The 12624-nt window shown below is 38.3% G+C and overlaps 1 protein-coding gene across 6 annotated transcripts in view; it reads right to left on the bottom strand.

The window, feature by feature from the left end:
• FRY (FRY microtubule binding protein) overlaps positions 1-12624 on the bottom strand; it is a 247097-nt gene that overhangs the window by 131135 nt on the left and 103338 nt on the right. For all 6 annotated transcript variants that reach the window (XM_032982793.2, XM_032982794.2, XM_032982788.2 and 3 more), the window contains exon 2: positions 11282-11481. In XM_032982793.2, the coding sequence (XP_032838684.1) occupies positions 11282-11401 (120 nt within the window). In that variant the 5' untranslated portion in view covers positions 11402-11481. The remainder of the gene's footprint in view (positions 1-11281; positions 11482-12624) is intronic.

The following is a 12624-nucleotide window of genomic DNA, read 5'->3' as shown; positions in this document are numbered from 1 at the left end:
CAGCCCTTCTTGCAAGTCAGCAGGTCCTCACGCATCAAAATATAAATTGCCAGTTCAGTGGATGACAACAGAACCTTTGATTTCTCTTGTTGCTCTGCTCAATATAATTAACTGCTAGATACCTCTTTTAAGAGACTGTGTCAGTGTCCACAGTACACAGATAGCAAAATAAACAGAAAAGCGGGATTTCCTTCATTAACCTTTGAAATTCTAAGCATACACCAAAAGGAAATTCTAAATGCAAACACACTAAAAAAGGTATGATAATACAGCTTCAAGAAAACACCACAACTCTGAATAAGACAAAATTATAGACTCAAAAAATGTTAAAGAAAACTCTGATGAACTTCATCTAACCTTTGAAAATTAGGTAAAAAAGCAATGCTAATTGTACATGATATTTCATATGGAGGAAAAAAGCGTATTTCAAGTGGCTATGAAATATACGTAAAAATATTCTACCTCTCCCATAAATTTTTATTTTAGCAAACTCAGGTCAACACCCTTGTTATTATAGGCACTGCATAAAAATAATGAAAGGTGCATGTTTAGAAGACAGGCTCAGCATTACTCAGCCCATTCTTTCTTCATGCAATTGCTTTTTCCTTTGTAACAGCTCTTTGTTTCATTCACATGGAAGAGGATATGACCAGTACTGCAGAATACAAAACTGTGTAAGAAAACATCAGTTCAGCTTCAAATACAGGTTTTTACTCACTGGCTGTAACTCCTGCCTCTTTGGCATCCACGTCATGTACTGTTCTGAGTTGGTGATAGCTCATGTCATCACACCAGGTATTACAGACTAATTTTTGTTTGATTATCACATTCTCTGCAAAAGGCATCTTTTACCTATGCTGTCTACTAACAAAATTAAAATGTGGACACTCAGAAAATGCGGTCATGAGAGTATTTAACCTGAAGTAACTGATGTATCAGAAACAATGGCCCAACAAGTTAAAGAAATAGCAAATCAATTTCAGTACTAATACTACACAGAAGTGGAGTAAATTCCAAGCAGACTGAAGAGAGAAGAAAGTCCACTGAATTAGAGATTGTTTTCCAAGCTATTAGCTGCACAGTGCAAAAATTAGCACTGCAACTTTCCCAAAATAACATGGAACTTAAGTAAAAAAACTCACAAGAAACAAATACAAAAGTTTTATTTCTTTCACTTACCTTGAGCAAACAACTCAAGAACTCCCAGACGTACCCTCAACTCAGTGTTGATAATTCACGGTCAAAAAATTCAAAGAAAGATTAAGTGCTGTTATATATATAGGGGTAATTGCAAAAAAAAAAACAAAAAACAAAAAACAACAAACCTCCCAAAGCAACCCAAACAAAACCAAACCCACAAAAAACCCAACTGCTCTCAGCATTTGTATCTTCTCTAATATTTTTCCATTGTGAAGTAAGATGCTTTCTGGTAGGTAGAAAGTAAAAAAAATCCTTTTAATAAGGTATTTTAAGCCCAAATAAGCTGATGGCTACCAGTGGACCAGTTCTGAACAAAAAATTTTAAATACATGCTTTTATAAAATCGGGAAAGTTGAAAAGTGTATTAAGGATGACTCTACTGAAATCTGAGCTAGACTGTAGCACAAGCGAGAAAGGAAATTCTATTGGCTGTTTATTTTCAGAGTTTTGTGTTAACAGGAATGCCTTTTTAAAAACTGTAACTTAATGAACACATCAAAACCATCTGTCTGAATACATGCAAGACATAAGGTCTGGGCTAGTATCATAATACTTTCCTTCGTTTTACCTGATTTTAATTACCCCAGCACTACAGTGTACTGAAAAAGAAGTGAATTTTACAACCTGTAAGTTTGATAAATTTAAAAAGAGCATCTAGAAATGAGGTATGGACACTTAATGTTGACACCATAATTCCATCATACACCTGTGTCAGCAGACTGACTGACTCTGACTTCAAAAATTCCAATGTAAGAAGATACATTTTTTTTAATTGGAACCTAATCTGCTGGGGCAGAGAATATCTTAAGTTTTAGTAGCATCCTTACTTACGATGAAAATTCATGAAGGACCATGATGTATAGCTTGGTGAAGGACTATAAAGTTAATATGGATTGACTAAAGCAGTGCTAATTGAATTTTAGGTACAGGGTTAAGTTTATTAGTAGTGCTAAATCCAACTAATGATTTACATGGGTAAATCCAACACTATCAATATTCCCTATTTCTATACCTATAATCGATTACTACAGATTCAGTGATTTACTCTCCTAAAAGAGATATCAACTAAACTGGTATTTGACTGTAAATTTGAATACTCAAAAAAACCCTAAACCATTTTAAGCCAGTAAATGCTAAACTAACTAAACCAGTATTAATGAAATGAGAAAGGAAGCAGCAGTAACAAACTGTTATAGGAAGCAGCAGTAACAAACTGTTGTGGAGATGGAAAACATCACAGTTATTACACTGCAAAGCCTGACTGCAGAGACACAATAAACAAGACAGTTTTTGTTTATATGATGCATCTTCTTCAAGGTGAGCAAGATGCATAGGATTTACTTCTCAAAAACTACTGAAGTAAATACAGATTTCTTCTGCTGTTTGTGCTGAGATCCATTACAATGCGTTTTCATAAAATTGTTTCTCCATAATAGGAACAAGAACATGCTAAAAATAGACACCCAGAGCAAGCTATACGCCATAAAACCTCTATTTCTATCTTGCTCTCAACATGAAGACAGGAAGAAGGCTTTCTGGAATCATATTCTAGTAAATAATGATACTTTTGTATAAGCCTTCAGTCAAGAGTGGTGTCATGAGATGCAGTATGAGAGTCCAAGATCTTTTATCTATGAGCCTGGGGGACTTGAATAAACACGATGCTCTGAAAAAGCATTTGATACAGTGATTTGTATGTACCTTATTTTTAGCATTCTAAGCAGAACAGATGATGGAGATCTGGACTTCCACATCCACGTTAAGACCTTTGCGTGAAACTATAATTCAAAGCCCTGTTTCAGCTGTTTACCAATGTGGTTCAGCTAGACAGTCTTCATCAGCCAATATATGTATTGAAAAAGAATAATTCAGAGGTATGCATACAATAATCACTTCTATGAAGAGAAGGTTTTTGAGACAGCAGACTTCTGTAAAATAGAAACACTAAAAGATTTAGTGGAGATTTAAGAGACAAAGTCACTACAGTCAAAATTAGGTAACTTGAACAGTACTGTTGCCTCCTTTCCATCTCTGACATTACTTCTGAGAGCTGGCAAGGAGAGTGAGAAGATGCTCTTCCCTGATCTCGATGCACCCTGGTTGTTTGGTTACATCTTTGTTTCCTAAACAGAGAAGTTAACTGGCACTTCAATCCAATATGCAAAGAGTTTTACACCAACTGATTTACAATGAACAAAGTTATTTCTTCTGTATAAGAAGGACATGGTAGACAAATGCAGGAGGCTTTTTTTTTTTTTTCCTGCAAAGAATGAGGGATGAGCAGCTTCCCTCTTGAGCTCACCATGTTCTCCGAGTTATTACAACAGTACTGTCCTGGCAATCTGGCAAACTCCCGCCCCTGCTGAGAGCAATGCTACAAGGATTGAGGGGATTTCTGTGTTCCAAGCAGTGGATGAGGTTCCTTCTTTTAGTATATTTACACAGAACTGGTAAAACACTATAAAAACAGGGAGGTCAGGAACTGTGGGCAAGTTTTCCAGATTGGTGAGCCTTGGGAATGAAAATACGGGATTGGCACGAGACCTCTGATAAAAGGTACAGCAGAATGAAACGCAGACATCCAGAATACCCTACAACCAGGCAGGACAGGTATCTTACCAGCTACTGAGTACCGAGGCACAGCTCCACGAGAGACATCTGCAGTTGTTTCTGCTACAGAACTGCCTGTCACCTCACGCTTTTCCCATTATCTTGATCTCCACGGGAAGCACTAAGCAGGACATGCTTCAGGTGTGGGGAAGAGAGCCGCTGAGGCACTTCCATGGCTTCAGCTGGCGCCAGGGCCGAGCGGGGCTGGCTGGAGCTCCCTGTGAGGAGAGCAGGGCAGGGCCGGGCCGGGCCTGCTCTCTGTGTGGGTGTGTTAGAGTTAGGGTTAGTTAGAGTAGTTAGAGTAGTTAGAGTTGTTAGTTAGGACTGACCACCCTGGGGTCTGTAATGAGGCCCTGGGCTATGGGCAGGGGTGGGTGAGGCCCAGAAGAGGCCATTAAGGCTTATTAGTGGCCTGGGGGGGGGGGGGGGGCCCTGATGGCTGCTTACCCATTCAGGGTAATGTGACCTAATTTAATCATAGCTATAGGAAGCCCTTAGCAGTTGATTTGAATAAATTTAGAGTTGTAATTGTAGGGCTGCTCCAGGCACAGCTGAGAGCTCTGTAAACAGGAACAACATTTCTCTTAAGCCTCAGACAGATGGGGGTAATAAACGACAGCTACTGACCCTGCTAACAGTCTGCTGCCATGAAGCCCCTGCTGCTTTAATGTCAGGTAGCTACTTACAGTCACCAACTATGCACCTGTTTTCATAGAACAGTCCAACAGATGAGGACAAGTGTATTTTTAAAGTGAACTTGAAAAATTCTGATGACTGCCAGTAGTTTTCTTAAAACTTCCTTTAATTTGGGCTTTCTTGGCTATGTGTTTATCTCAAATGCTGTAATCGTACCATAACTGACATATCCCCAGGTGACTCCTTTTCTTTTTCCTCCTTTTTTTTAAAAAAAGACTTTTCCTCCCCGTTACTGGTACCAATCTGACAGACCTTCAAAGAGGATGCTAGGGTGCCCTTGCAGAGCTAACATCAGCCTTCACTGTTCTTTTGCTACAAGTGTGATGGCCACAGAAGCCATAGCTTCCACCCGTACTACATGCTCAGCTAAGGAAACAAGACCTTATTGGGTGGATTTCCAAACTGGGAAGGTATCTACGTGAAGTATTTTAAGTTTTTCTCATATTTGTCAAGCCACCAGATATGCAGGGTCAAATATGGCATTGCTCAAGTTGTCCGATGTGTAAACTATACCACACCAAACTGAGGCCCAGAAAAGAGCACATAAATTTAAATTTTAAAATATACAACGATTCTGATGAAGCAGTACCTCATTGATTTCAAACATGACTCTGAAAGGATTAAAAGGATGAAGCTGTTGCAAAACTATGTAAAGATATCTCTTTCATTAATTGCTGCTTATCTGACAAGAATGCTACCGAAGTATACACTCAATTTTCTTTCTGTCCTTCATGATGACAGACCAGTGATAAGACTGGCCTGAGATGACTGTAGTGTGACTTTAATTTTCTGGGTAGTGGTAATAACCAGTATTCTTAAATGACACAAAAATGTGATTAGGGGCATGTGGTAGGTTCTCTGCTATATTTGCAAGCATTGGCCAACACATGATATTGTGTGACAGCTTCAGTGACCTTGGATTGAACCTCCCTTCCAATGTTAAATCCTCCTCCTGATTTGAACCATCATATGCACCGCTGACTATTCTCTAATTATATCCATGCAGTAATGAGGCCTAGGGATAGTGAGCATCCTGGAGAATTTTGCCATCAGAACGAGATCTGAAGCTTCAAACAGCATTCTGCCCACACATCCAGCTACGGAAACCCTGATATCACTGAGAAAGCTCCTGTTGACATTCCCTGGCTCTTGAAAAGTATGAGTGTTTTTATGGAACTGTATCTAGCTGCAAATGCCTATGCCAATGGCTACACAAAAATGTGTCTTTTTCCTTCCTGGTTGCTAAAATGGCTTGAACGTTTTCCCTCCATCATGTATGGATGCTGGAGTCTGATTCATGCTGCATTCTGTCTCCATCCTCCTGCACTCCCCATGATTACTTCTGAAACCCTACATTTGTCTCTTCTTTTTCCAACTCTTCTTCATACTCTTTCCCTCAACTCCTGTGTTTCAATTCTATGATATGTCCCCCTGAAGTACACAGAAAATATCTGTGGCCACTGCTTCAATCACACAAACATCTCTAGGTCTTTCAGGAAGACAACTGACCTGAGGTTCAAGATTAGCCACCCTTGGATTACTGCTCTGTACTGTTCAGTGCTTGGCTTCTGCTACAGGTCTCAGTTCGAGATATGTACTGAGATAACCAGAGAGTGTTATTATTTCTGAGATGATGAGTTGAAGGGGAAGTGAAGGCTCTTTATGCCACTGGAGTTGTCTTTGCTATATTCGATGCTCTCCATCTTCAGTATAGAAGCTTGATATTTCCTATGTTTTTCTGTCTTTGCATCCTTTGAGTACATGAGTAGAGCTTGCTTATTTCATGGATGGTATCTTCCAGGCTTAGCTGTCTCTCTCTCTGCTGGGGGAAAGAACAAGCTGACCTGGCACACCTTGGGCTTCATGTTCACTGTTAGAGCTGGGTTCTGTGGACTGGACTATACTTGGGAGAGCCAGTGAAGTTCCAACAGAAGTTGATTAGTGAAGGAGGGAAGAGTGATGACTGAGGCCACTGTTCTGCTTAAATGATTTCTTGAAAGAGAGACTTTTGCTGCTGGAAAGTCTGAGTAAAAAGAAACAGACCAAGGGGTCCATCCACACAGAAATCAAACCCAGTCCTTAGATATATCTAGGAGTTGCATAAAATACAGAGCCCAACTGTTAGTCTAAACAACTGACCCGGAATCCAGTCAATGACCACATGAAAGAAATTGCTGAGCTGACACTTGCTGGGAGCAGCAGGAGATGAGCCTTCTGATGAGAATGACTGTCCTTGGTCCTCCAGACTGTCCTGTAACTGTCAGACATAGATCTGCCCATTCAACTAGCCACTTAATGCATCCACTGTAACCCTGTAACTGCCTTTCCTCTTTTCCATGAAATTACTTGTTCCTTATACTAACTCCTGTCTGTGCACTGTGAATAAACTGGGGTCCAAAGCCCCTGTGTATGCCAAACTATTCATGTGGACTTCAAATGTAAAAAATGTCTAATGCTAATGTGTTTCATTATAGATGAGAACAAAGGAGTCCTTACTCATGTGATGCAGCTAGAATTTTAGTCCATGTAAAACACAAAATTCTACATTACAGCTGTGGGATAAAACCGCTTGGTATTATTATAGCCTACATAAATCTTACTAGTTATCACAGCCCAGGCCTCAGAAACCAAAAAACCTTCTACTTCCTTTTCTTCCACGTCTTTCCTTAGCATATTTCTTCTCTTGCCTAGAGAAACTGAAGCCTAGATTACAGCTAATCGGACAGCAGTGCCAGTATACACATTGATCGGTCAGTCTTTACAAAAACAAACTTGCATTATTCTTGTCCTTTCAGAGTCTTGCTAACCACCTCCTTGGCTGTTATCACCAGCCCTGTTTTGAAATAGGTCTGTATTTTAATGTATTTGAGCTTCTAATTAAATGGGAGTAATAAATACACTAGTATCACCCACATCACTGCTTTCAGTTTTTTGCCGATGCCGAGATAAAACCTACTCAATAAAAGGAGAAAGTTATAGGCAGAATACATGAATATGCTTATAGTCCTAATCCTCTAATGAGTAAATTCCGTTCTTGAGTTCAGTATTCAGAAAGATCCTGAATTTAGACGAGCTCAGTAAAAGAAGATGCTTGCAGGAAAAAAGCATAATGAAAGTTTACCAACAGCTAAATTAACCATTAACCACTGTCAATGCCTGTAGCTCACTATGTTTTATCAATGTCTACAGCTGTGTGTAACTGCTGCTGAAAGCCGTATTTAAAGATTATCCTGATCGGTATGCACAGGATGAATTATTACCCTAAGTGATAATCAACAGTTCTAAAAAGGAAACTATTTATCGGGTTTTCTCCTTACAGTGTTAAGACATGTAAACATATTTCATCATTTGAACTGGCAAAAATATTTCTCTGGATTCATCGTTCTAGCTTCATCTTAAGGACACGACTGCTTAGAAAAAAATCAACAGAAATAAAACATCAAATTTTTTTTTTAAGTTAAGCAATGCAGAAAAGATTTACAATATAAACTGATAAAAATTAAATACGGATGCTATCAGCTGTGAAAAAGATCTGCAGGAAAATCCCTTAATAGCCATATAAAGGAGAACAATTCCTTACAGAAAAGAAGCAGGAAATTATTAAAGGTTATCAAGAAGAAATTATTTACATTCCATTTATGTAGACTTAATTTTATAAGCTGGAAAATCCCTTTTAATTAATTCAGCCACCAAATACCTTTAATTCGGATTAATATAATTTGACAATCTGTGTACAGTAGTTTAATCATTAAAAATTAGCCATGTAATTGTGAACTTAATGTAATTATTGAAATGTTTGTTATATTTCAGAGACCCTAAAAAGGTGAAAAAATTAACCTGAAATTCCAAATAAAATATTCTCCACACAAAGCAAAAAAACCTCCACACCTGGAAACAAAAGGTTTCCATTCTAACTTTAGTTAAAGGCTGAGCAGCACGTAGTCAACATTAGATTCACGCCTAGAAAACACGTTAACTGGGGAGTGCGTCTTTTATGATGATTGCTGCCAGATCCAGTAACCAAAATGTCAAATCATACTTGGTTGACAGCCAAGGCAGCAGGAGGAGTAGGTGACATTGCCCTCTGCTTTCTCTGCTGCTGGAATCTTGCTATCCCAGCCGAGATTTCATGGGGCTGCACGAGGGGGTGGCTGCTGTGCCCTTCACCACTGCCCTAGAAAACAGCAAAAATTTTTTGTGCCTTGGTAGCATCTGCAACGCATGGTGGGACACAAACCTGGTTTTCCACCACGGTTGTCAGAACACTGTAATTTACAGTTGGGCTCTGTGTATATCACAAAAGAAAAAGATGGATATATCAAACAGATATATGGAACCCAAAGAAACTGGGAGAAAAATTCATAGAAACAACAGTAATGATAATCAGAAAGGATAAGCAGGCAAAATGTGTGTATGAAAAGAAATATATAGGTTAAAAATATAGCAGTAAGTCTTTAAATTAATCCCACAGTAATGTCAGAGCTTGGATGTGAGCTAGACTTTGTGGTAAAAGAGAGGAAAAAGCAATTATATTATAAAAAGATCATTTTAGCTTCTATAAAAGATATCTTAAGTATTCATCACTCATTATAAAATTAAACTGTCATATCTTGTAATGACTTAGAGAATTCAAAGTAGAAACATCTCAGTGTTAGAGCACTTTGCAAGTTTGATTTTCTTTGAAGTATATTTGAGTTTAATTAGAACAGAATCTTCAAAGAGCTCACTATTTGACTATCTATTGTGAAAAAAGGCCAAAGGGTGGCTCTGCACCATCGATTTATAATCTTTGTCTTGCAAATCCCTGAGACTTCCAGGTCACAATTCTCATCAGGAGAGTAGAAATGTGGGAACAAAGCTGCTAAACATCCAACGGCTACTCCACAGAAAGGGTGGACTTAAATTCTTAGCCATTATTCCACAAAAATTTTTTCCATTTTCCCTTGTCACTTCTTTCACTACAACCTAATTATTTCAAGATCATTTTGACTGAATGTCTACAAAATCCTGCTTACACATTTGTCACAGTCACCGTCAAAGAGCAGCATGCCATGACTTGTAAGTCCTGTTAGTATTAATAAGATGTGAGTATGTCGTTGAATTACTGTTAGTGTCTCACGGTTAGACCCCTGTAAGAAATACGTTCTGAAAATGTTGACAAGAAGAAGGTGACATTCCAGTCTCTTGTCATATTTGCACCTTCTACACCTAATTTACTAGACACAATTTCACTGAACAACTTCTGGAATAAAGTAAGATCAACATTTGGGTATCCACAGTTTCACAAAGCAACAAAAACAATATATCAACACACAGCAACTCAAAATCATCTTAACACAAGGTGAAATGGGAATAAATCAGGTTCCACTGGTTCACATCTATGTCTGAAATATTACAAGAAAATGCAGAGGTTAGTGTTTCAGAATATCCGATGTGCCACAAGGAAATTATGTTCTCAGTCCTGGTCTTTTTGTTGTTTCCCTGATCTTGTCAAGTGATTTTACAACACATTTTGTCTTAAAATTTTAAAGTTATTCACTGTGCATCACACAAAGCCTGTATGGTAATATATAGCTTCTGGCATTTTTTTTTTTTTTAAGGACCTGCACTACGACTATCAGTTTATTCTACTTCTTGTGATTTGGAGGGGACTCATGAAAGAAGAAAAAACTGGACCTTTGTCAAAATATTCCTTCCTGTTTGTATTCTTTTTTTGTGTTATTTCTGAATTATGTAAAATATTTCTGTCCTCTTGCATCTACCTAATGTTTCAGAGGAAAGTTTGGAAAAACCTTCCAAGCATCAAATGCTTCTCAATCTACATCAAGACATACAGCTAAACAAATGCCATCAGAATCAAGACAATCTTAATTTTGCTGTTCTGAATATCTAGACCTGAAAATGGGGAACTGAGCTAAGTATTCTATACCATGCTTTATAACAATAATGTTACAAGATTTTATAAAAATTCCCTGCTCAGAAATACAAGTTCCTGGTTATTTTTATTGTTTAAATTTTTTCCTTGTCAGAATTAAAATATAGGTTACAGAACTATTCTTCCCTAATCAAAATAAGAAGAACATATATAAAATGTAGTCTCAAGTTAAAATAGCAGAGTCCCAGGAGTTCAGTTACATAAGACAATTTGCAACAGACATACTTGTATGCTCAATTTGCCAAAAATAAAAATAACGACAGCTCTCTCACTGACTGTGCAAGACCTTGTAATGTAGCTCCCTTTTCCAATGCTGTATGCTTTTTCGTATCTTGAAAATAGGTGCTATAGCAGTTTGTTAGATTATGAAATTTACTACTGTCAGAACGAAAATAGGAATCATCAGTGCTATTCATTTTCATGTTTTAGCTGAAAACCAGTAATGTTCAGAAATACTGGTTTTATCGTATTTCAGCATTTTCTAATATATTTTTACTCAAGTGACTGCTCTCCCAGCTGTGAAATCTATGCTGGTTGACATCCTTTCTGCCTCTCAATCGTATTAGTATGTGTCCATATCGCAAACAGAAATAAAACATTCATTCCTTTCCATGTCACCCCTTTGGCATATCTTGCATACCTCTGTCTTCTCCCACAACCTTCTAAATCACCATATCTTACAGCTACATAATACATTAGCATATCTTATAGTTTGGGAAACACTGTCAAACTCCAATGCAGATTACAAGCAAAATAATCTTCATTGCATGGCAAACAAGCCAGATGTAAAAATAAATTCCCAGTAATGTACGTATATACTTAGAGTTTCTTTCTACTCACAAGAGGTTCTGCCATGATGATGCGAATTTTGCGTTCAGCCTGAGTAGTAAAGTTAACAAACAAGCTCTTCAGGACATATTCGCCCGGTTTACTATCTGGGTCGACGTTGATAGGCAACATGGCTGGAGGTCCTTTTTCCCTCTGTGTACCAGAAACAGGTGGGACAGGTGGTTTGATATATCCGTTACCAACTGGAGAAGCTGAAATGTAGAAAAGACACATTCACTTTTGGGTAATTCAGCATGTCTTAACTTTTCCAGAGCATCCCAATGGCCCACTCTACTGTCAAAGCAAAACTGGAGACTAGTTGATAATCAAAGAAATACAAAACACATAAATACAATTTCCGTTGTATAGTTATAGGTAAAACGTACATAATCTAGACTGGAAGAAAAAATCAAAGATGAAATCTTGTACATTAAAATCAACTAGTGTTTACTATGCAGTGCACACTCAGTCCTCTTTTTCTACATGGCAAGACTTGGTGATGCCTAACTGTTTGAATAACATCCTCATTTCTTATCCTTTGTCTTGCAGGCCAGATCTGTAATTTAGTTGTCAAGTAACAAATTTATTCTTTATTACTAGTCAAACTGACCTAGCCTTGCAAAAGTCAGGAGTCTGGTCTCTTGATTAAGGCTAGCTGCAAAGGGTCTGATTTTCTTCCCATTCAATCAAGAATGACTCCCTTAAAAACAATGACATTTCACCAGTATAAATCTTATATGAAGAGTCAGACACAAAGTATTTTCTATGGACAAAAAGTGTTCATTAGGTGTTAGTTTTCCTGAAAGTACCAAACACTACAGTCCCATTTGGCACTTAAGAGATCACATCTGGAGTACTGGGTCCGGTTTTGGGCTCCCTCCTACAAGAATGACATTGCTACTCTGGAGCAAGGCCAAGGGAGGACCACAAAGATGCTGAGGGGCTTACATGCTTGCTACAGGAGTACAGGCTGAGAGTGCTGGACCGGTTCAACCCTACAAAGAGAAGCTTAAGGGCAGATCTGATTGCAGTCTTCAGCTACCTAATGGAGTGTAGAAAAGATGGAGACAGGCTCTTCTTCGAGTGCAGCGACAGGATGAGAGGCAACAGACTCTAGTTGGAATGTGGGAAATTCCAGTTAGATACATGGAAAAAAATTCCACTGGGAGAGATCAAATACTGGCACAGGTCATCCACAAATACAGCGGAAATCCCGCTCTTGGTGATACTCAAAACTTAACTGGAGAAGACCCTGAGAAACCTTCTCTGGTTGGTGAGCAGAGGCTGAACTAATCAACCTCCAGAGATCTCTTCCAGTCTACATTATCCTGTGATTCTGTGAATTCCACAGAACC

Source organism: Tyto alba, unplaced genomic scaffold (genome assembly GCF_018691265.1).
Source record: "Tyto alba isolate M040663 unplaced genomic scaffold, T.alba_DEE_v4.0 Super-Scaffold_2, whole genome shotgun sequence".
In the NCBI taxonomy this organism is placed as follows: Eukaryota; Metazoa; Chordata; class Aves; order Strigiformes; family Tytonidae; genus Tyto; species Tyto alba.
Note: the sequence above shows the minus strand (reverse complement) of the source record. Positions and strands in the feature narration are given on the sequence as shown.